Source organism: Prionailurus viverrinus, chromosome A3 (genome assembly GCF_022837055.1).
Source record: "Prionailurus viverrinus isolate Anna chromosome A3, UM_Priviv_1.0, whole genome shotgun sequence".
Taxonomy (NCBI): domain Eukaryota; kingdom Metazoa; phylum Chordata; class Mammalia; order Carnivora; family Felidae; genus Prionailurus; species Prionailurus viverrinus.
This window is the reverse complement of record NC_062563.1, coordinates 66228431-66253479: the sequence shown is the minus strand read 5'-3', so window position 1 is coordinate 66253479 and position 25049 is coordinate 66228431. Positions and strand designations below refer to the sequence as shown.

Sequence of the window (25049 nt, the reverse complement as noted above, 5' to 3'; positions counted from 1 at the left end):
GAAAGGATACGTTATGTTCACAGGTTTTAGACCCCAGTGGTGTAGTCACAAATTATCTTGGTTAGGACACCTTCTTTTCCTTCCAAAGGCCTACCTGGAGCTGAGGTTAAGTAGACGCCAAACTCAAGCTTCTACCCCTAGCCAGATTCAAGTAAACACCACTTTCCGGCCAATGGGGGTTCTTAGGATGCCCCAAAGGCAATTTCCTGGGGACTGCCCATGGCCCCAGACAACCCTATGTCTGGGCTGCACAGGGCTCTGCAGCTGTCTGTCACCTACAGTCCCAGATGAGGAAGCCTCCTTCCACCTGCCTCCAGAGGCCCTTCCCTGGGTTCAGGCCCAAGGTTCAGCAGCCTGCACAGAGTAGGTACGGACATGATTACTGAGCACACCACTGAATAAAGCTATTATGCCAGCGCTGGGTAGCAGTTTCCCAGTTTGACAACCATTTATTGATTACTGAAGGGATAGAAAAGGAATAAGAGATGAAGACATGTGGTTGTCATGATGAGATTAAATCCCAAGCCAAGAGCATTCAGGAGCTACAGGCTCCCTCAAGGTGCCATTGGACAGCATGCGCTGAGGTGACTCTGCTGGTCCTTGGTGTGGGATCCTCTCCAGTGATTCGGGATCTCTGGTCAAAGCTCTGCTCACAAGTGTCCAACCATGACCTCTAGTGCTTCTAAATACCTCCAGGGGAAAGGTTACACCTGCTGGGGGAGCGCAAAAATTTCACCCACCCTACCCACCAGGTGACTCCAGAAAGATAATGCCTTTTCTTTCTCTTCTGGCAGCATCTGCCCAAGAACATCAGAGCTCAGGCTTTAGGGAGTGGTGTAGGCACACAACGGGAAAGGCAAAGGTCAAGGAACTGCTTGGCTGCAGTTCTCTGCACAAGAAATGCTATTAATGGGTAGAGACTGGCAAGAGGGCTGGTCTGACTTGGATTTGGTGGTCTCTCTTCTTATAAGTAGTGGTGTGTTGAAGGGACTTTACAATAATCAGACTCAAAGCCCTAGAATCTGGAATGAGAAAGAGCAAGAAGGGACAGAGTAAGAGACTTGATCAAATTGAAGGGGACAAAGACTTTACCACCAAAAACGAGAACACAGGGTAAGGGTCATTGCACCCTCCCTCAGAGCCTGAAGGAAACTATTGCAGCATATGGTAAGCTGACCCCTTTCAGCTCCCGTTTTGTACAACGGGAGGTATTTATGCCCCTGAGTGATGGTATAGTCCTATATATATTTATATATATATGTTCCAGTGTGATTTGGATACACTGGCAAATGACCGACCTCCTAAGCAATATGGGGGGACTTTTCAGTCTTGGAAGTCATTCCTATGGAGAACAACCACAGCCTCATCCAGCCATCCTGCCGTGTTCACACAAGAGCCAGGTTCCTGGTTGGAAGATAAAAGAGGTGCCCTGAGCAGCTCTCTCATGTCCCACTAATTCTCAAGAGAGACGTGGGCTGCTCCTGTGGCCCCAAGGCAGTCCAACGATTCTATCACAAGATAACTCAGGACGGACTGTTCCCAAACTTCTCTATACCGGCCCAGGCCTGGTCCTCACCTCCTGTCCGTTAACAGTGCTCTGGATTCAGCTGTGCAAGGAGCCAGCTCACCAGCCCTGACATGCACACCTTGTTTATTCCTGCCTCCTCACTTAACTTAAGCTGTTCGCTCCAGCTGGAATGTCCCATACCCATATGCCTACCCAAGTTCTACCCAATGTTCAAGACCCAGATCTTAAGGCTCCTCTGTTAAATGGCCCTCTAATAAATGCTAACCATCTCCCTTCCTAACTATTCGCAACACACAAGACCTATTTACCCTTATTCACACTCATTTAATTACTACCAATATTCCACTGTTCAGTCAGTCTTTTATCTGAGCTAGTTTCAACTACCAAACAAGATTGTAAATCTTAAAAAGGGGCCTAGGGTTCCCATCAACATAACCATCTTGCAACGTTTTAGACAAACAATTTTAGGGATTCTTTAACACCAACACTAGACTGTAATTCCCCTGAGTGCAGGTCCATCTAATGGACCTCACTGCATGGCATGCCACCTGAATGTGGTAGGTGACCATAAATGTTTACACACAGACCTCACCACATGCATGGTGGGTGACCAAGGAGAATGGGAACGTTGATCTGAGCAAAGGTTTCTCCCTGTGTCTCCAACCCTCTGTAACTAAGCACCCAAAATTCCGGTCACAGAATTACTGAGTCTACAAAGAACTACTGGGCACCCAAATGTGGGCCTCTGTTCTGGGTGCTATGGGAAGAAAGAGAAAGGTGACTGCCCCTTGCTCCCCATGGCCCTTTACCCCAAGCACCACCCCACAGACTGGGCACCAGATCCCTCCCCAAATCCCTTTAGTTGGGGAAGGAAGAGGACAGAGGGGAGGGGACCTGCCTCCTCCTCAGGCACCTTGGAGGGCCCTGCCTCCATTAGCTTCACCCTTTCCTAAGGGCTCTCTCCCTGCCACATTTTTAAAAATCAAACCTGAGTAAAACCACAAGTGTAATGCAAAAAAAAAAAAAAAAAAAGAAAGAAAGAAAAAGATGATTGGTCCCTGCTCATGAAGGCCTTACCACCTACATGTTTTCAGAGACAGACACACACATGCACACGCACACTCAAAAGCAAGGTGTGAAAGCCTCATACAAATAAAATACAGACGGAAATCCATATAAATACAGGGGTAACCAATGTGCTGCTGATCGGGGAAGGTACCTCAGGGGAGGTGATTCTTCTGAACTGAGAGTTGTGTTCCCTTCTGCACACACTTTCCCATCTGGCCTTTTAAACACTGACACTAAACTGGAGTACTTTACTGTTTGGCTCGCACTTGCCTTGGTGTATTGGGTGCTCCTGAAGTGAAGTGTTGACATAGTTCTAGCCTGAGGTTTGCATTTGATGTAAAATCTTGCAGTCCTGCATATGGTTCCCCCATAAAACAAGACCTGCAAATGGTTCCCCCAAGTTTTTCTTTTCCTTTTTCGTTCTTTTTAAAGGAAAATGAGTCCAGGGCTCAAATCTACATGACTGAGAAAAGGAGGGCCCAAGAGGAGGGCTTTCCAAGTGACCCAAGGGCCAACAACCAAGCAATTCTATGATTTTTGAAAGTTAAGTGTGATTTTAGGGACTCAAAATATGGAAAATATTACAGAACACAGCAGAAAATTTAGACACCCTGGCCCTTAAGCAACACACAATCTACCTGGAAAGACGAGAACACATGAAATGTCATTAGATAACAAGGAAACAGAATCAGGCAGCCTCTTTAGTAAACATAAGGAAGAGCTACAGTGCAGTGGAGGGGGGTGCGGTACAAGCATGGGAATTACTACAGCAGGCTTTGCTGGAGCCGGAGAACTTGGGCTTGCACTAGGAAAGTGGTGGATATTTGAGTAGAAAGAGCATCCAAGGGGCGCCTGGGTGGCGCAGTCGGTTAAGCATCCGACTTCAGCCAGGTCACGATCTCGCGGTCCGTGAGTTCGAGCCCCGCGTCAGGCTCTGGGCTGATGGCTCAGAGCCTGGAGCCTATTTCCGATTCTGTGTCTCCCTCTCTCTCTGCCCCTCCCCCGTTCATGCTCTGTCTCCCTCTGTCCCAAAAATAAATAAACGTTGAAAAAAAAAATTTAAAAAAAAAAAAAAAAAAGAAAGAGCATCCAAGATAGCAGTACTAGGGTGAGGGAATCCAGGTGGGAAGGAGCCTGTGACATGAGGTAAACAAGTCACTAGGGCACGGGGAGGTGGAGGTCTGCATAGCTGGAGCTCAGAAGGCATGTTGGGTGATGGATGGTGGTTGGGGGGAGAGAGCTGGGATGGGGTCCCTTCCACTGCCGTGTAGGCTGCCCTTGGGAAGGAAATTAGGCCAAGGATCCAGGTCTTCTTTCAGACTCTACGCAAGCCAATCCTTCGAGATCTTTAGGAGAAACAGTCCAATCCTCGACAAAAGAAACCCTTTTCCCACCCTGAAGACTCTCTGTGCTCTGAGGACGTGACAACCCTGCCTGAAACAGGGGCAGTATCAGCACCATGCAAACCTCTGATGGGAGGCTAGGAAAGCTATTTTAGTAGCCAGGCTGCTTCCCAGCCAGTCAGATAGCAGGTAAATGCATGGGGCACCAACTTCCATGGAACACCATAAGACGCCAGAGAGTGGGGCCCAACAGTGGACTACAATTTCCTGACTTCTTGACCACCCCAAAGGGCCTCGCCTAATGGGAGGGGCACATCAGCTGAGCCAGGACATGCTGAGTACAGGCAAGGAAGCCAAAAAACCAAGAAGGGCCTGGTTCCCATGCCCCACCCACCATTAATTCCCCTAAGTCCCTGGTTTAGAATAAAAGACAGACTCCTGCCGCACAGTGATATGGTTACATTTATAGAAGCGCCTGTCCCTGGCAAAATGTGACCTTCATACTTTTCTTATCTTAATATCTGGGTAAACATTTGTTGTGCAAGCACACAAATAAAGGTTCTAAAGGTGAAATGTGGTGTGTCTGGCAACACCATGCTGCTCCAAACCGAGGCACCAGAAAGCCCTTTTGGCTCTGCAGAGGACTTCTCTCTCCCTTTACCCTGGGCACCAAAATTAGCTTCATCAACCTTAGCCAGTGCTGGAGTGAAAGCTGCCATTCTAAAATAGGATCTGAGGACTCTTGGAAACATGGGAGAGAAATACAAGGGTACAGTGGTTTACAGACACTGAAGAGAAAAATTGCAGTGAAGTGCTCTTTAAACCAAGTGTGTAGGAAACGAGCATTATCAGGATTTACTCCGGAATCTTTATTAGGTGGATGATATTCTTCTTGCTCCCTGAAATCCCCACATGGCATATTTTATAAATCCTGATTTACTCCATTACGCACGACTGTTTTCATTCAGAAAAATATTGTAGAGATCACGTTCATAAAATAGTATTTACCGAATGACCTGTGCTTGAACTCAAAAATTTTTCTTTGCAAAGTCGTTTTATTTCTAGAATAATCCGCAAAAACATCTGGTGTCCCATTTCCCCATATATTTGATCATCCAGAATTGATTTTTTAAAATTTGTTTTAAAGTTCCTAGGAATGGATCCTCAAACAGCCCCTCATGAGCATAATTTTGTTGTTTCCATGTGGAATCCGTGAACAGAGCCAAGCAACCGATTTTTTTGTGTGTGCTTAAAGCCACTCTTTCCTGCAACGGTGTATGACGTATTTTTTCAGGACAATCTTTCTCAATACTCCAAAGTGCTTCAGCAACAGGAAGTCGTAAAGGTAGGAAGGAGGCCTGTAAATATTTGCTATAATTACTCATTAGTAATGAGAACAGTTACCACTTAAATTTGAGTCACCCCTTTTGTGCTCTTGACTCTTTATTACCTTATAGCAGGAGCCTTAGGGGTCTAGCCTCACCAAGGGCACCTGGACCCAGTGGTAGATTTCACTGCAGACAGCGTGGTTTGCTCCTGTTAGCAGCTCAATTTCCCAAGTACAAAGTTAGGATAATGTTTTGCCCTTCCTTCCCTTTGCCCCCAACCCAGGGGCAGTCAGGACCAATACACAACGTGGTTACAATATGAAAAAAAATTTTTTTTGAAAATTTTGTATCACAAGTAAAATACGGTATTTGTTAATACAACATCAAGACACAGAGAAAGAGTACTGCGTGGCTAGACAATACAGCACAGTGACTTAAATGATTACCACCAAAAATAACCATATACTTTAACTGACATACTTTATTTAAAGGATTTATAAAATGCTTCTGAACAGTCTCAGATAGAACCCATGGATCTCTTATGCATAGCAAACCACTGACTCTCCACAAGAGAAAGGAGCCTCAGACTGAAAATAAGACCGAGAGAGTCAACTAAAGTCGTCACAGAGTTGACAAGCTCCTACGGAAACTATGATATTGGCTGCACCCCCAGCAGTTGCAGGAAGCGAACCTGGGGATGGGGACTACCCTCCAGTAGCAGCAGCATGAGTATAGCACAGTGGAGTCATTTTCCCACTCATGTGTTTTCTTACACAGCCTAACCCAATAAAATCACTAATCTGCCAAGATTCCTAGAACCTCTCAGGTTTGACTTTTTTTTTTTTTTTTAATCGGAGGGTGCCATGGAAAGGGGAAGTCACCAGAGGAATATAAGAAGAGAGTTCTAACAATCCATTTCACGGCTTTGTAGAATTGGGAAAATGTCCGATGGGTGTGTGGCAGATCGATACACATTTTTAACGGGGTCCTTTTCCTTACTCATGAACCACCCTTTCTGAAATACCTTCCCACGTGAGACAAGAAACTGCTTATCAGAGTCATTATCTTGCACAGAGGTTACTTGTAACTTTAAAACTGAAGAATTTTCCCAAATTAAGGGGGAAATGTGTGCCTCCTGGGAACACGTGAAGCCTCTGGTGGCCATGCCACGTAATCAGTGTTGCTGATGTACAAGTGGCCCCTGGGAAGGGCCCAAGGCAGTCAAACAAACCAGTATTTCTAGAGAAACTAGAAAAAAAGAAAAAGTCCACCTAGAAATAGATGACGTTCTGACCCATTCTGCACCTGCCTCCTTGGCTCCGGAGATCTCAAAGGGCCCCACCGCTCTTCCTGACTCCATACTTGCAGACCAGTCTGTGGCTTTCAATACCAGACAACTGGCAACAAATTACACCCAGACTCTGCTTGAAAATCATAGATGCTGTGAGTAGCACACACCCACGCATGACCTACCACACACACGGTGATGTGCAACTGCCAGTAGGATTTGCTTCTCTCTGTGTGATGGTATGTGTTGGTGCACTTATAGTTTACAGCATGACGAAAACTCAAGAAACCCATCTAGGCCCACAGTACAGAAGCCAATGATGTGACGGCTGCAAAAAAGCTCAGGGCTCCTCAGAGAAAGGGCTCTAGAAAAACGCAATGTATTATTATTGCAACGGTCATAGCTATTCTTTATTCCCCCCATCCATTCTTTCCTTCCTGTCCTCGCAGTTTCAAAAGATCAAAAGAGCCAGAGGAAGTCTTGTGCATCTTGATTTGGAGATGGTTCTTCAGAAGCCACAGAGGAAAACTTCTAACAGGTTCTTCTGCACAATGGGGTCTGAAGGCTAAAGTAATTATTGAAGTCTTGCCACCAGTTAAGGGTGGGAGGTGGAAAGCTTTGAACTCGTTGGGGGCAGTAGAGAACCACCTCCTATCAGAGCTGAGGAAAACGCACGAAAAGTAAGAATTTCCAGGACTTCCACGTCTACCCTTCAGATCTTCAATCCCTGTCTGTGTATGAGGTTCAATCCAGCGATGAGTCACAAAAAAGTAATTGTAATAACTATAAATACAGCAGCAAAAGCAGTTATCATCTAGAGAGTACTTACCATGTATCAGGCATGGTATTAGATAGCTTCGAAAAGGTAAGGGGGAATGGAGCCCCAGTTCAGAATATAGACTCTGGAGATTATCTGCCCAGTTCAAATCCCACTCCCACCCATGTGACCTCTGGCAGTCACCTTCCTACACTTCAGCTTTCCCATCGGTGAAATGGGGATAATAACAGGGCTTATTTAACGGGGTTGTTCGGAGGATTAAAAGAGTTAATCCATGTAAAGTTCTGAGAACAGAGCCTGCCCTAGTAAGACTAAAATGTTCAGGTTTTATGGTTTTGTTCTACTGCATATATGATTTCTATTAAGGACACACATTCTTACTACATAAAAGGACCTCCAAATAACTGTTTGAGGATGATGGAAAATGTGAGGACACATTTTCACGGGTGTTTTAAGAAGCATTAAGAAAATGAATCACACCAGAGCTAACCCTGTGCCGCACACTCAGCTCCCCTTCCTTCCATCACCAAAAGCAGACATGTAGCTGGATACACAGGACAGCCAGGTACAGGTAAGGTTAAGGTGCACCACAAAATCTCTACTAGATTACACATACCAAAGCCCTCTCCTATTTGCAACCGGGGAGAAATACTGGCAGTAAATGTAGGAACTGTCTGGGACCTGAACAGAAAGATCCTGAAATGGAAGGCAGCCACCGAATCAGACACTGAAGAACAAGGGCTTGCCTTTTTCAGATCCTAGAACCTTTTAAAGGCTATTGAGAGCTGAACAGACTTTTCATCCTGGGGGGGGGGGGGGGGGGGAAGGCATATATACATAGTATCTTGCACCCAATTTCAGAAGCTCATAGACCATCCCCTGAAGCCTACTCACAAAGCCCATGTTAAGAAGTTCCCTCTCTCTCAAGGAGCACCTGGGTGGCTCAGTCGGTTAGGAGTCTGATTTCAGCTCAGGTCATGATCTCTCGGTTTGTGGGTTCGAGCCCCACATCGGGCTCTGTGCTGACAGCTCAGAGCCTGGAGCCTGCTTTGGATTCTGTGTCTCCCTCTCTCTGTTCCTCCCCCACTTGTGCTCTGTGTCTCTGTCTCTCAGAAATAAACATTAAAAAAAAAAAAAAGAAGCTCCCTCTGTCTTCTTGGCCTTCTTGAAGTCACAGCTGTCTACAGTGTTATCCTCAGAGGGAGACGGACCACAACCTCTATCCCCATCACTCCCAGGGCCCTGCTAGAGACCCCTTCCCATGCCCCTCACCCCAAAGTTCTTAAGAACAGCAAACACACATCTTAGGGGCCTTTCTGTCCATAGTATGGAAGTATACAACAGGAAATACTCCTGAATCCTCCATTTTCTCTTTACTCTCATTACCCCCAACACGGACTACCCCCGTTTGACCCTATCAGAGTCAGTCGCCATGCTGGTGATCAGCGTCTGCCTGTACGATTCCAGGAAGAACTATGAACCAACTCTCCCACCCACAAACCCACACAATGCCTTTCAATAACTGTGTGCTTATGTGTATGGTTATGAGCTTCTTTTCTTTAGCTTCCAAAAGATTTGATCTCCAGCAAAAAGTTACATGTAAGCTGCTACCTAACTATATTTTTAGGTAAACCTCCTTATGTGTCCTCCTCCCCCCACCAATCAAGCTAAACAACTTGAAGGACCATATCCCCTATTTCTCAGTCTCTTGTTTAGCATTTTCTCCAGGTACAGGTGTCCAACACTCGTTTGTTGTCTTAGGGATTTACATCATGGTGTGAACAGCAGAGCCGGTTTCCATCAGGAGAGATGACATCATGGTCCGGGGTGGCGGGGGGGGGGGGGGGGGGGGGGGGGGGGGGGAGGGAGGGTGGCGGGGGGGGGCAGGGAGGGCTCTGGTGAGCCAACATTGGTAACTTCACAATATTGTCAAACACGCGACCAGGTGAACTATCGGTGATGAACTATCAGTGATGGGCAGTACTGAAAGCAAAAGGGAAGATTCATTAGGCTAAAATGAAAAGGAAAAGTCATGTTGGTAGGAGACAGAACTGGGGAAAAGCCAATAAAAGCAAATAGGACTGGATAGGTTTCTTAAAAAGTGAAAAAGCCTGAATCTTGAGACAAGTAATGATGGCAAGTATTTTCAAATATATGGGGCTAAAATCCTGGAGCACTAAGCATTATCTAATTGGTTCCTTCTTTCTGTAAACATTTTATAGAATAAATTCCTACAAAGTTGAGGATCACCCTACACAGGCACACACGTGTGCACACACACACATGTGTACACACAGACTGACTGATTTACATTCCAAGTGAATTAAACACTTTAGTACTACCAACTCCATACAGGAATCAATCTAGTAGCTGCTTGAATGTGTCTCCTGACAGAGGGCTCACTACTTCACAATGCAATCTGCCCTACTGTGGAACAGTCCTTGCACTGGTTTTGTTTAATGAGGTCCACATATAAGTAAATTTTCTTCTAAGTGAAATAAAGGGAGAGCACTAAAACAACTGAATTCATACTTCCTCAAGTTTATAGACAATGGAACCAGGCTTCCTATTTTGCAAAAAGCAAACAGAACTGCTCCTGCTGCAGCTTGGAGTCTCTTATAATTATCTAGAAGAACAAATCTCCTTTCTACAAGGTTCAGTGATTTGGCGGGGGTGGGGGAGAGGGCACTGTAATCCCTTGGAAATCATCCTCACTGTTTAGAGGCATTTCAGGGCAGGGGATACTATTTGGTCAACAATAGGAAAATACATCATTAATGAAAGTAATGAACCAGGGTTCTGATTCTTACCAGCACTAACTTTCCTTGTGACTGGAAAAGTCACTTAACCTCTCTGGGCCTCAGTACTAGATGATTTCCATGACCCCTCATAAAATGATCGTTAAGCCCCTCTTCAGCGACACTGAAAAAAACCTGAGCCACAGCATTCTTTTTGAACTTTGTGAAAGCTGTATGAATTAAATTTTAAATGCCTGAACCTAATGTGTCAAACCAACTCCATATCATCTCTGCATGGTCATGCAGTGGACAGAGATAATCAAATGATAAAGAAAGATTTATAGGAAATATACTTAAATTGAGAAAAAGTGCCTAGCAATAATATCCCCATCAGAATTGGGAAAAGATGGGCTTTGCGTTTATTTTAGCAGAGGAACAACTAACTCCGGCCGGCAGGGGGATGGGGAGGTAGTTTGAAAACTTCTGGTCCAGATGTCTCCAACTCCGTGCCACTACTGGCCCTGCACTAAGTGACCTATGCATTCCAGAAAGGTGCTCTGAGCTGGGTCTGGCTTTGGGGGAGACTTTGCTCCCTGATTATCCAAAGATCTCATTTACATTTATCTGAACCACTCTCCAAATCCCCACATCGCTAAGGATTTCCAAACTCTTCTTTACCAGGGAAGGGACTCAGGAATGGTTTTATCAGGAGGTGAGACACTTTCTAGCTCTTCAGAGAATCAGGAACCTTAACTAATGAGACCTCCACTTGCTCAAAATAGACTGATACAGAAAGGGGAGTGCAGTACTCTTACCAAACTTCGGCTTCTGACCTCTGAAATCAATGGGAATGCCCACTACCACCCAAAAAGCGCACTTTGATACCCATTCTGGAGGCCAGCCAGCCAACCTTTAGAAAGCAAACTCTTTACTATTAAACATTAACATATCCATGGAGGCATAAACGTTTTTGGAACAAAATAATCCCGCCCACTTCTTGAAGGGCTGTTGTTAGAAGGAACATTGCAAAAGTTCTGTGCCTCTTGAATTTGGGGTAAGAAATGGTTCTGTTGAACCAGAAGATTACAAAATCTTAAGAACCCATGTGCAGAATCATCATCCTGAGAGCCCCCTGGGCAGGCATCACTTGTGAGGCACGTATGGAAAGCTAAGAACAGACACTTAGATGTAACTAACACAGTAACTAAGACAGTATCTTTGAATGTATTGGTTCACATGCTTTAATTACACCTTGGTCCCGCAAGGAGCCTGCAGCGAACAAACAGAGCCGGGCAGGAAAAGTAAATACATCTCAAAACAACCCAACAGGAATTGGACAAGCCCTCGTGGGGCTCTGGAAGGTGAGCGGCATGCTGTGTATGCTGCCAGTCTGGGACGCAAAAATCAAAAAGCAAGCCACAGAGGGCAGACACACTGGGCTCGGTCACCAGCTCTGCTCCTCAGCCCCAAGGGGGCCTTCAAGGCGACTTCACACGCGATCCCCACAGCACTTCTCACACCGGCCGCCGTTCAGGAGAGTTAATTGGAGTCTGTTTATCCACTTTCTTTCCTTCTCCTATTCCAGCTCTCTCCATCTCTAACCAAGGAGGTAATACGGCCAGGCTTATCGAAGTAATTATTTCCCCTACTCCCAAGTTTCTTGCAATTATTAAAATACATAACACAAGGACCCAGGCGCTGAGCCGCGGGGAGAAACTGACACTTCACACATCTGTCAAGATTACCATCAGGCCCCACCTCCGCGATTGCGACCTTCCCCGATAGGCATCACAGTTGTCAAATGTACCTACCATAAGTTCCCTCGCCGGCTCCGGAGCCCAGAGCGCGCTCGTAAGAGCGGACTACAACCTCGTTTTTTGGTTGTTCAGTCATTAGCATTGGCATCATGACGATGCAGGCTATGTTGGTTTTACAAAATACGTCTTAAGAGATCTTAAGGTCTCTTGCTTTGCCGCCGTCAAAAGACACAGGACCCCAGAGGAGCTGCGAGGCCCTGGGGACCCAGCGCGGCCGGGCCCACGCTCCCTCACCCGTGGCAGGCCGGGGGGGCGCCACAGTGACGCGGGAGGGGGAGCCAGGCTCAGTCCCCTCCCCCGGCGATCCGGGAGCGCCGGCCCGGGCGCCCTGCCAGAACGCGCGCGATTCGCTCCCGGTTATCAAATCCTTATCGGTGCCCCGAGGTGGGAACCGCCGCTTGACCGAAAGATGCACTGTTTCTGGCGCAGGTCCCACAGTGGAAGTCAGAACAAGAGCAAATCAATCCCGGAACTGAGCTCTCCCGGGCCTCGGTTCGGGGTCAGTCACCCCCTCCCTTTGCGGCTCCGTTCCCCCATCTCCGCACCACCGCCCCGCAGCCCTGCAGCTTATCTGACCCGGCTCTGGCCACAAGTTCTATTCGGTTCCCCGAAACCCAGCCCCGCCAAGCCGCCGCCGAGGGCAGGGCTGAAAGCGCCAGCCCACCGGGCAGCCCCAGAGGAGGAGACCCTGAGCAGTTGGGGTCTAGGCGGCCGGCCTCGTTCCATTGCTGGAGGCGAGGCCGTGCCCGCGCCGTGCGGCCGCGCCGCGCGCTCCCACCCCCGCCCGGAGAGGGCCGGGCGGGGAGCGGCTGGGAGGGGGCGGGAAAGCAGTGAGAGTTGGCCGGAGTTGCCTCTCACCCAGAGCCGAGAAGCTAACGAGGGCAGACGCGCAGATCGTGGCTGCCCTTCTCTGTCCTCTTGAGGGAGAGACACCAGGACCTGCCGGGGTCACCCGGTGTCGCCATTCCCTCCTCGCACACCAACACACCTGCCCCCCGCGAAGCAACCTGGCCCACCACCCACTCCCCTCCGGAGTCAAGGTGCGGGACCAGTAAGGGCGTTTCTCCAGGCTTCAATAAGGTCTGTAAACCCAGAGTTGGGGGGGACCTTTGCTGCGTACTGGCCCTTCCGCGGGGGCGCGTCCCAGAGCCGCGCTCCGCTTCCGGCCCCTGGCTAGTTTGGGGCGCAGTACGAAAATAGCTCACTTGCAAGAACCCGAGGGGTCCGAAGGAAAAGACGAGTGGATGGTGCCCCACATGCAAGACCTGAGAAGATCGAAAGTTGACCTAAGTCGAGTCAACCCAGAAACATTTCAACATGCTGGCCACATGAGTTCGGTGCGGGGGCTGGAGCGGCAGCGATCTGGGAAGGTTCTGCGCCCCAGAGCCCCTCCGACTTCCAGGGCCATCTCCCTGGGCCTCCTGGCTTCGTCGCGCGCTCAGATTCGTGATTCCTTCGGATCACAGAACCCTCCCCTGCGAAGCCGCAGCCCCGAGTCCGCGTCCAGGGACCGGGCACCTGCTCTCCCTCTCAAACCCCTCCAAACCGATCCTCGGGCCTCAAAGACCTCTCCGCACTTCTCTCCTAGCCGCTCTTGGTCGTGCCGACCCCGCGCAGCCTGGCCATCCCGCTCCAACCAGGTCCCTCGCCGGCTCGGACGCCTGCTTACCTTTTCTTCTCCTTGTCAGTTGTCATTGTCGCCGTGGTGTTCTGAGACGCCGGACACCTGGGCTCCGTGGCCAGTGGGGATTGCAGGCGCCGCCTTCGCTGTGGCCCTCGCCAACTCCTCGCGGCCGGGGCCGGTGTTAAAGGTCCCAGGTGCTCACAGGTCCCGGGCGCCCCGCACGGTCAGGTGGAAGTTTGCGGGAGGCTGGGTAGGTGCGGGGGAGGAGGGTGGAGAAAGGTGACTGGGAGGAACCTGCACAGGGAGGCGGGGTCGGGAAAAGGAGTGGGAGGAGGCTGTCAAATCCAAAAAGAGGGCAGAGAGAGCGGGACCGAAGTTCCTTTTTCCCACGAAGAAGAGTCACTTTTCTGGGTTTTCAAAAAAAAAAGAAAAAAAAAAAAGAAAAAAAAAAGAAAAAAAAAAGAAAAAAAAAAAGGAAAAGAAAAGAAAACAGAGAAGAAAAAGTGGCTGCAACGATGGGAGTTGCAAGAGTCCAGGGCCCGGCAGGCGCGTACGCGGAGATGACCGTACAGTCTCAGGACACTGCCGAGGATTGTACAGCCTCCTCAGGCTAGAGCTGTGTTGGGTGCAGGGACTGTGTCGCGGACCGCTCTCGAATGTCCGGCTCCAGCGGCCGCCCGCCCACTTTAAAAACTCCTACGGCCGCGCGGGGGAGGGCGCTGGGGGCGCGGACGCGGGCGCAGGGGGGGCGGGGGCGGGCGTGCGCCGGCAGGCCCCGCCCCCGCCCACCCCGCCCGCGCAGCGCCGCGCGCCCGGGCAGCCCACTGCGTCCCGGCCAATGGGGAGGCGCGGCCGCAGCCTCTGCCCTGACCCCGGCCCGCCCCCTGCCCCCGCGCTCCCGGCCCCGCCGCGGCCCGCCCGCCCCGCCTCCTCCCTTCGCAGTTCCAGAAGTTGTTTATGAGGTCGCGGGGTGGCGGGTGGCAAGGTGGGACTCCGCACCGGGCAGGCGCAGCTTAAGTGGGGCTAACCGGCAGCGAGAAGTCGGTCTCCGGGAGTGCTGCGAGCACCGGGAGTGCCCCTTTGCACCGGTGTCCTTCCACCTCCGCCATACCTTTGGGTCTAGGGCAGGACCGCGAGTTCAGAGGGTCCCGCGCTCTGCCTGGCCTCGCAGAGCTGCTCCTAAGTGCCGCGCTCCTGCTTCCCTCGCCCTGCTGCCTGGTCCCCTGGCCCGATGGGGATAATTCGAGGGCCCAGCAGCCGCGCTCCGAGCCTAGGCGATGCACTTTTTCGGGCGAACGCAGCTGACTTTGCCGTCTGGAAGAAGAGGCGGGGAGACCACCTGCAGCTGTTGGGTCTGGGGGAAACAGTTCCGTGAGGCAGAGCTAGGGCTTCGCCTGCTCTTCCGTTCCGACTGATACACCGGTTTGCTTGCGGGGCTGTGTTGGACCCTGTGACCTTGATAAGGATGCGGGAAAGGAGGGTCCTCGCTTTGAGCTGTCTGGCCTGCCTGCCGCACCCTACTCTCAACACCTGGCCACCACAGCGTGGGCCTGCGCCACTTCAGAATTGGCCAAGGCAGTCTGGCTTCCCAGTGTAATTTTCGGATTAAGAGTTGACAGCGTGTCCTCAAATCACAGGATCTCAGGCCTGCCCTGTGTGTCTCCAAGGTTTTATTGAAGCACTAGGAACATGAAAACTTCAGGTGTCGAGTGTGGGGAGACCAGAGATCTAAGGAGCGGGCCGTCAGAACTCAGGGATTTTCCAGATGTGCTTTAAACGCTGACTTTGGGACACCTGGGTGGCTCAGTCGGTCAAGGATGGGATTTCTGCTCTGGTCATAGGGCTCTGTGCTGGCAGCTCAGAGCCTGAGCCAGCATGGGAGCCTGTGTCTCCCTCTCTCTTTCTCTCTCTGCCCCTCTCCCGCTGGTGCTCTGTGTCTCTCAAAAATAAATATTAAAAAAAATTTTTTTTAAACGCTGCCTTCAATCGGTGCTGGCCCAGGCACCTATGTTCTATGTGACTGGGTGGACTCTGCTCTCCCAAGAATCCCACCCCATCCTCTACCTACATTTGGTTAATCCAGGTGGTAGGAATCGGGGACAGGGGAGGCTCAGTCTTCCAAGCCTTGAGAAAAGCCTGTGGGCTTCACAGGTGTGAGTGGAAAAGAAGAGAAAGGCCCACAGAACTGGTAGCCTGGGCACCGAAAGCCTTGCTGTATGTTTCCCCATAAGCTTTGCCGTATTTTATGTTAAATAATCTGCATAATGAAACTCTAGGACTTTATGCAAAGTGAGAAAGGCCAGTCACAAAAAAATTCCCTATGATTCCACTTACATGAAGTATCTGAAGTAATCAAATTCATAGGAACACAGTAGAAAGGTGGTTGTGTGTGAGGAGGATGGGATGGCAAATTAGTGATTAATGGGTATACAGTTTTGCTTCTTGCAAGATGAAAACATTCTAGAATCTGTTGCACAAAATGTGGATATATTTAACTCTACTAAACTGAACACTTAAAAATAGTTAGGGTGGTAAATTTAATGCCATGCTTTTTTACCACAATACAAAAATAAATATTAAGAAAAAATAATCATAAGTGGAACTTTTTTTTGTATAGGTTTGTGTTATCACCAAAATACAGAGTTTTTGTTTTGTTTTGTTTTGTTTTGCATATCAGGAGGGGTGGGAATACTTTTCAGGTGCCTGGAAGGCATTGGAAAGCAGAGGAGAAAACCTGAGAACCGGATAACCAAGCACATTTTCTCATTTTCCTAGAGCCACTGAGCACTGTGTACACAGACTTTGAAATCAAACATCACGCCTGACAGTGAAGGGATTCAAACAAAGATTGCAAATCTCTTTAGGGGGCCATTTCTTGGAGGTGGTGGGTTTTCAGAAATAGAGTGATTTCAAACTGGGCTTCTCCAGCCGCCCAGTCCTAGTGGACACATTAACCTTAATAAGGAGATTGGTAAGACACAGCGCTCCCTTAATCAACAATTAGCTTACTTATCTCACTTGGTGCAGGAGTGGGAGAAGAAACAGGTGCTTTGGCAGCTTCCAAGGTGCTCAAAGTGGTTCACTGCCAGAGCAAGGAGAAACCTCCTGAGTCCTGGGCTGTGCTCTCAAGTCACAGAACAACACCTCCAACCTACACAGAACATTTCAGTTGTACTGAGCTTATGAAATTAGATTTTTTGATGTTTAAAAAAAAAAAAGAGGAAAGGTAAAGAATCACTTAAGAACACATCTACCATATCAATATTGCTCCTTCCCCACGGCCAGCCTGCCCATCTTTCTAATTGGGATTTTGCCCTCTAAGTGAAAGGTCCCCAAGCTCTGATAAACAACTGGATGGATTTCGTGGAAATCCCAGTGAGTAACTTTGAAGAGTCTGGGATTGAATCCAGACTCTCTGATTGAGAGATTCACCAAAAGCCCTATACAGAAGGATTGGCCCCAGCCTTGCTTAGAGCAGAGCTGAGCAGCCCAATGACCTTTTAAGATTTCTTCCAGGATTCAGTTCAACAACCTTTGCAGGAAGGAGCTGAGAGTGTGAACCCAACACCAGCTTGTGGCTGGAGGGTCCCATTTTACTTTTTAATGCTCATGGAGCACTAAAGGAGAAGAGCTTTAAGAGATAGTGGCGGAGAGAGATGGATTCCAGGATTTAGAGGAGTGTCTCTAGAGACACTGATGTTTTGGCCACAGAGGGCAGCAGAGGGCATTACTAAAAGAAACTCCCAAACTGCTTAAAATGGGAGCAGCTGCCCATCTCCCAGCAAATTTCCCTCCCTGTCCCCCAGCTGTAGCCTGGACCTCTTGGCAACAAAGTCTGTGACCCCAGGAGAACACCCTCTTGTTTTAATATGGGACAAGACTGGGTCTCCAGCTTCCTCTGTCCTCTGTAGAGCACAGAGGGATAGGACAGGATAGGGTGGGATAGATGCGAGACAAACAGTTAACTTACAAACTTAGTAGAGAGCGGGCACTGGGAGGTAGTGGGCAGGTAGAAGACAGAGGGCCTCAGTAATCTTGTTAAAGTAACAGTATGATCCAGGATATGGTTGGAATTTAGGTTGGGATGAGTGGGATCTAACAGGAGAGATCTTGGAAGGCAGGGCTGTTTCTTTACTTACAACTTGCAATGTATTGTCACATGTCAGGGCCAGGGTACAAAATTTAAGGAGGTATTTACTCTCAGGGTGGTACCAGCCCTGGCCCTGCCACATATGTCATCTCTCGTAACACCCATCTGGCCTAGTCTCGCCATTTATTTGGTTGGAAGGGAAGTCACCCCTTCCCTCATATTTGCCTGTTAGTCCTCCAAACAAAACCAACTCTTAAATTGTGACTTTACAAATCTATCCTCGTACCCCTCATCAGTGAACTCCGTGACCAGAAAACCACACCCCTTGTGTTTGGCTTCAGGCCAAAGCCATGGGCTATTTCACACAGACGTATGCTATATCTACAGTGAAATGTGACTTTTGACCGTACAAACCCAGAATTTGTCATCTTTCAAAAAGAGTTCTGTGACTCTTATTGAGGAAAAGGAGGAAGAAAAAGTAGAGCTTTTTTTTTTTTCTACTTGAATTCTTAGTGCTTACTAAGAAGGATCCAGTTTTAAAAGAAACAGTTTCCCCATCCCCCCTCCCATCTGGATGATCAGTGACTTGGAGATTAATGTCTTTGCCCATGAAAGGTCTTGTGTGTTTATCCTTTTGTTACTCAACAAATAGTGAAGAAGTCTTCCTCTCCCAGACTACTTTAAAATGCATATATATAGGTATGTATTCTTAAAACTTTTTAAATATGAAAATTGAGAGCAAAATCATATACTCTAAACAATAGGTGTTGTGAGAATCTGGTGATGGTGGGTGGGAGGGTGGAGAGAGTGAACAAGAAGGCAGATAAACCTCGAGTCCCAGCCATATTCACTGCTAGGACTCAGAGACGCCTCGCCCACACTGGCCCGTCTGCCCGGCTGGTGGGTGCGAGCTCTGGGGTGGTAAAGTCACACACATGTGAGAGGAATGGCCGATAGGAAGGATGTGCCAGCCCCACCTTAGAGTGGAAAGGACACAAGCAGAAATGAAGGTGCCGCTGTCAATAAAGATGATGACATTGGGCCCCAAGCAACACTGCCCTGAAGTCTGGTAACTAAGAATGACACAGAGTGGGGGGGCAGAGACACCCTCCCCACTCCTATAGTATGGCTTTGGCCTGTAATAGGGTGTTAAAATGGGACTTTTTCTAGCTAAGTTTCAAAATACAGAAATACAGAACTGGACAGAGTGCTTTTGAAAATGGTTTTGTGTGCTTTAGTCAATGTCCATCTCAAGGGAATGCATGAACTGATAGAGACAAGGACTAAGAGTTCGATTTCTGGGGTAGAGTTGTCAACATCATGGAATTTCCCCTCCCTACACCATGGACAAAGGAATGCTTTTCAACTATCTCCAAGTCCTGTGACTGGGGCTTACTGGAGACCACATGAGAGCTTGATGTCTGTCCCCTGCAGCTTGAGGGACACAGGACACTGCCCCGGGTGAGAGCTGGCTTAAGTGGCTATTGCAGCCAGGTGGAGGGCTGGGTTTGGAACTTACTCCCTCTCACCTAGTCATGGCAATGGTGTATTTTGCAGGCTGGATTCCCTGGAAGCCAACAGGAGGGGGAGATTAGTGTTCAGCAGGTTGATCAGGGAATGCTCTGAGGGATCACATTTGGGGGACAGAAGTGGGATTGGGCAGAGAGAAGTGGAGCCTCAACAAAAGTCTCATCCAAACCCTCAGGGGGTCTGGAACTGGAATGGCTCTTCACAGTCCCAAAGTGGGGTGAAGGGGCCAGGCCTTTCTATCTCTGTGTTGATCAGTCAAGGGGTGTGGCTTTGGGCAACAGCACTCAGCGGAGGAAAGGCCTTCATTCCTGCAGAGGGATCTGAGTGGGGATTTGGAGCTCTAATACAGAGCATGATGTTTACAGATCAGATGTGGAATCCACAGGAGGAATACCCAGTGAGGATTTTTAAGACGACCTTGCCACATGGACTTCTTCAAGAAGGTCTCAACAGAAAAAGATGGGGGGCACTACTGGAGGCAGAAACTGAGGAGGATCACAAGTGATCTGCTGGTGGAGGGTCCTTTCGGAGCCATGGGGGTTGCAGTTGGAGGAGACTGTAAGGGGAATATCCAAGGAATCCACAGAGATACCAAAGAGCCAAATAACTGCAATGGCGAGAGAAAACCAAAGAGAAATTACACTCATGCTAGTGAAGAAGAAGAAGAAGAAGAAGAAGAAGAAGAAGGAGAAGGGGGAGGAAAGGGGGAAGGGGGAGGAGAGGAAGAAGGGGGAGGAGAGGAAGAAGTGGGAGGAGAAGGAGGAGGAGAAGGAGGAGAAGGAGAAGGAAGAAGAAAGAGAAGGAAGAAGTAGAAGAAGAAAAAGGAGAAGGAGGAGGAGGAGGAAGAGGAGGAGAAGAAGGAGAAGGAGAAGGAGAAGAGGGGGAGGGGAGAGGGAAGAAGAAGAGGAGGAAGAAGAGGAAGAAGAAGAAGACCTTTCTTATCTTAGTTTTCCCTCTCTCCTAGCCTAGAGGGGCCAATATAGGCTAGTAGAGGGGTTAGGTGTAGAGGTGCTAGGTAAGGAAATATCTTAGCATCCTCAGTGCCTAAGAGGGCATCTGGCATAAAACGGGCACCCAGTAAATGCTGACCAAACAAATATGCAAATGTATAAATGAATGAGCAAATGAATGGATCAGTCAAGACTCTAAGGTGTAAGCAATGTATAGCATCTTGCCTCCTGCACAGGTTTCCAAGTTCAAGGAAGTCTGAGCTGGGGGGGACAGAGCTTTAAGTTGGGGTGAAGCTTGGAATTTTCATTATCTACTGGATTTGGACATTTATTTAATATGAGCAAAGGAATTTCTATTTTTACTACTAAAGAGTGATTTAAAAAGTCTTGGGACCTGAGATTTTATTTGAAGTGGGAATAAAATAATCCATCAAATGGACTACTTAAAAGTTTAATGGAAGAAAATAATAATGTTGCCTTCTGATTGTGTCATACACACCCTGTTTGTTTAATGTAACTCTTCCAGAGGTCTTGAGACCCCTTTCAGGTCTCTGCGTGTGGATGATGTCAGAAGCCACAGTAATGCTTAGAGACTCGTTGGAAGAGGCTCAAGAGGTGGCCCAGAAAAAAATTGGGCCCGGGAGGCAGTGGTAAATGTACCGACCTAATTTTGCAGAAGGCCTTAACTATGGAAATCACAGGAAGGGTTGTAGAAGGCCGGGGGAAAATGGCAGCAAAGGCAGAACTTATAAAAAAAAAAAGCTCCAGGGACTCCCAGAAATAAGTAATGGGGAGACCGAGGAGCAAGGAGGGGGCATCCTGCAGCAAGAGTCAGCCAAATGGAGCAAATAGAGGCAAGAGTTGGCTAAATGCACAATGTATTTACATCTTGCACCTACATTTTCTTAATTTATTGGTGGTAATGAATATTTTCTTTCTTCTTAGCTCCTTAGCTTCCGAACCTTAGCACCTTTCCATGATTGGGGAGTTCCTTACTCACCTTATTTAGTAAGGCCTGCCTTTCACTAAAGATAGTAAAAATGCTAGATTAATCTCAGCTCCCCTAGAACCCTTGGCATGGACATGTGACTCAGGTTCTTTGAATCAGACACGTCTCCCTAGATTTCAAATCTAGTTGAATCTGGGGGAAGTGGGCACCTTGCAAAGTGGTCGCCATCTTGATGCCAGCAGTTCTGACATCAGCGTTCAGAGTCGTGAGTTGGGGGGTTGGCCATGTGAACTACAGTCACCTGCGGTGGCAACTATGGTGCTCTCGTGGTTCCAGTCTGGGACGTTATTCCTGGTTGCCTCAACCTCTGACTCTTCAGTTACCACCGCCACCCCAGAGATTTTGTGAGATAACCAGAACCTTCTTAATAAATCATTTCTTCTCAAATTGCTAGAGGCAATTTCTGTTACTTGCAGCTAAGAATCTTGGCTGATATATTCATTCATTCCTTCCCTCATTCATTTGTATATGGTATTTACTTGATCAGCATCTGTTGAATGCTCACTATATGCCAGGTACGCTGCTTGGCATTGGTGACACCAAGATCAATGAGACATGCTCCATTCCTCAAGGAACCTACAGGCAGATAACTTGAACAACTAATTTTCTACCTCTGGCCCTGAGTTTCCTTTTCTTTAAAGTGAGAGGGCTGGATCTTTAGATACTTTGGGCTCTGACGTTTGAATTGGCTATGCATCATTCAATTAAGCGGAGGTCTTTACCCCATTAGCTTCAGCTGGCAGAGATGTGAGACCATCTGTGGATTACTTTGGGTCAGGCCATAAGCTGTGTCTTTAGGGCTTCCATTTCCTACATGGGAAATTAACCACTCTCGGCATCTTATTTAGGCAGGTGCTTGACTAACGTTTGACTCGGCGGGAGCTGGTTTCCAGCATCTTCTCACCCTGCCTTCTCTTGATCTCATTTAGAGCCGTTCTCCTGCCAGCCTGAACCCATCCCTGTGGCAGACCACAGAGCACCCAGCAAGGTCTGTGAGGGAGCTTGTCTACTATGAGCAGATCGTAGTGTTGTCTGGCCCATTCTCTCTGGGTTTAAATTTCAGATTTAAGCTAATAGAAACACAAGGGAAAATGGAGGGAAAAAGCCTCACGACCTCACAAATGGCTTTCCCTCCAACTTATTATCATGTCTCCCCAGCACAGCACCTGCAGATTCAAGAAATGGTCAGAGATAACAAGATATAATTGAGACTTTTAGTTGAGAAGGATGGTCGCATGATATTTAGGGGGTCTGGATACTATAGGAGTTGGTTTTGAAACTTATTAATATACAGGGAATGAGGAAAAAGTTTGCCCCTTTATGATTTCCATGGCTATGTAAAGGCTTTTCCTATCTGCATCACTTTGGAACTAAAGCTGGGTCCTTCTGCAGCACTGATGTTAGAGGGGAGAGCGTCAGGGGTGCATACTAACATGGCCCCAAGTGCACCTGTACATTCACACACCTACATGCACCTTTACCTCCCCAGGTGCCAAGCCCAGAAATAAGTTCCCACACAAACCTCATTGAAATGTTTGATTTTCTCTGAATGCATACCTCTGTCTTAGCCCTTTGAAGAAAACCAGAGATGCAATGCCGAGAATGTGCCTATAAATACTTAAGATTTTAAACTCTGAGGATTTTCTCTGGGTCTGCTTCAGAGGATTGCAGACTCAGGTGCATGAATGCTGGGGTTGCAAGCCCAGCTATGACCAGTGTACTCAATGATCTACTCTGATGGAGGGGGAGGCATAGACATGTCAAAGCCTTTAGACAATGGGTCTGGGCATGCTTTATCTTGGTAATTTTAAATTAGAGCAGATGAGCATTCCTAATTATTCTATTTTAGGCTAAATTAAAGTCAACCTTGATCAGACAGGAATTTATGGTAGAGAGATGCCTTCTGCCATAAAAACATGCCAGTGGTAAAGCTCTAAGTAGATGACTCCAAGTCAGAGAGCCCAGAGTTCATTGCGTAGCAAAGTGAAGCTCATATACCGAAGGTTCAATAATTAGGATCATACTTAGGAGAGTACTTGAAAGATCTAAAGGCAATTCCATAGTAACTTTACCAGTTAAGAATAGATAGCACATTTTAAAAGTAATAAAACAACAGCGTTTAAAAATGCACCTTTCCAAATTCTCTCCTCAAATCTCATCGCACGTGAGGCATCATCCCCTTCGCGAGAAGTCCGATTTTGTTTAATTAATTTTATTCGTTCATCCTTCCATTCTTAAGCATTTAATGAGTGCCCAGCTCACACTCATCAATGTGGTTGAAATTCAGCTTGGATGGATGAGTGAGACACAGCCCTACCCTCTAAACTCACAGTGTACCGTTGGGGACAAACTGGGAAACAGACAAAACAGCACATGGCAGAAGTTTACACCCCTGTTTTTGTTTTTCTGGGAGTTCAGAATAGAGAATGATTCTGTCAGTCTGGTGGGGGTTGGGGGATGAGAGTAAAAGCCTGCAGGAAAGGTGACATTTTGGCTGGGTCTTGAAGCGTAGACCTGAAGTTTGCTAGTCAGAGAAGTGGCAGAACAGCATTTGGGTCTGGGAGTAGGGACCAAATCCTCTTTTACACCCCTCAGAGCAAAGGGCAGGGCATAAAGAAGCAACACAAAAGACCCTTCAGGGGGTTAGTTATTGTTGTCATCTGAGGTCATCAGCTATTATTGGCTCTATAGATCACGTAGACCACCTGTATTCATGCCTCCTGGGACGTTTGGAGGATGACAGCAACACCTATGCTGGTGAGGAAGGGACTGTGACCCTCTTCTTTTAGCCATGACATTCCAGTTTTCCCATCATGAATTTGCTCCCAATAATTAGGTGGCCATTGTGGCAGTAATGATACCACTGTATAGGACTGAGTATTTCTCTGCAAACTCTGGGAGCACATGTGGAAAGGAGTGTGGATGTCCTTGATCTGGGCAGCCCTTGACTCAGGTTACCAGGTAGCTTTTCCCAGGCTTTCATAAGAACAATTTATCATTCTTGTTCAGCAACTCCCCCCCCCCCTTTTTTTTTTTTTTTAAAAACTTTCATGCTCAGTTTATACTAGAGTTTTGCACAATAGGCATTAACATCAGAGCAAACTTCCTGTAGGTTCTAGAATCTCCTGGGTACTACCTCTCTAAGCAAGGAGCCAATTAGTACAGCCCTGAAATTTGAGGGGATTCTGGTCTGTATGCATAGCCCTGGAAGTATAGACAGGTAGCTGTAGAGGCCATAGCATCTTGGGGATGTTAAGTAGGTTCAAAGGCAAATCAAGCTCTCCTCACAGTCCGGTTCAGGGGATATTTATGTGTAAGCAGCATGGGGGAGGCCCCTGGAGGTGTGACGGGTGGACACAGGCCCTGCAAGTTTCTTCTGTATGTCTTGCCATGGGCAATCCCACCCCCTACCTGCTCCCTACCTTCTTCCTTCTCTTTCTCCACTCGTCTCTCCCAGTGAATACACCTTTTTTCTCCACAAGTTTCTACTGAGTTTGAGGGTTTCAGTGACCATGCTTTTCCCAGCCACAATGATCGCAGAGATAAGAAGGCCACTTCCATTAGTACCTGCATAAGAGAGAGCACAGTTGAGAGGCCCCTCTGCGCAGGCCTGCCTGGGCTGTTCAAGATGAACTGGTGGCAAAGATGTGTGGGAGGTGACACTCCAGCCAGCTTCTGTGGCTTGAAGTCACTCAGGCCAGTGCTGAAGAAGCCAGCACCGGGCTGCGCATCGGGCCCACAAATGCTGGAGAGGTATGACTGAGAGACCTCAAGAGAAGGCATGAGGAATAAACACATCTCGCTTCCCATTTGTTCCTACATTTATTTTTCTTCCAAATTAAAAGAAAGGTGAGGAAGTTAATGAGCCATGGAATGAGGAGAGTCTAAAGCCCTATATAACCATAAGGACCTGATTTGACTGAACTGGGTCTGTGTGAGCTCAATGCTCTGGGCTGGG

The 25049-nt window shown here is 48.0% G+C and overlaps 1 protein-coding gene across 2 annotated transcripts in view; it reads right to left on the bottom strand.

Annotated features, from left to right (window-relative positions):
• Nucleotides 1-14194, bottom strand: part of EPAS1 (endothelial PAS domain protein 1) — an 84867-nt gene extending 70673 nt beyond the window's left edge. Inside the window, exon 1 of one of the 2 annotated variants that reach the window (XM_047854281.1) lies at nt 13558-14194. In XM_047854281.1, coding sequence (XP_047710237.1) covers nt 13558-13583 — 26 coding nt within the window. In that variant the 5' untranslated portion in view covers nt 13584-14194. Of the gene's footprint in view, nt 1-11882; nt 12390-13557 lie in introns of those variants that run through there. The other variant, XM_047854284.1, reaches the window with a different exon arrangement.
• Between the last annotated feature and the right edge of the window lie 10855 nt (nt 14195-25049).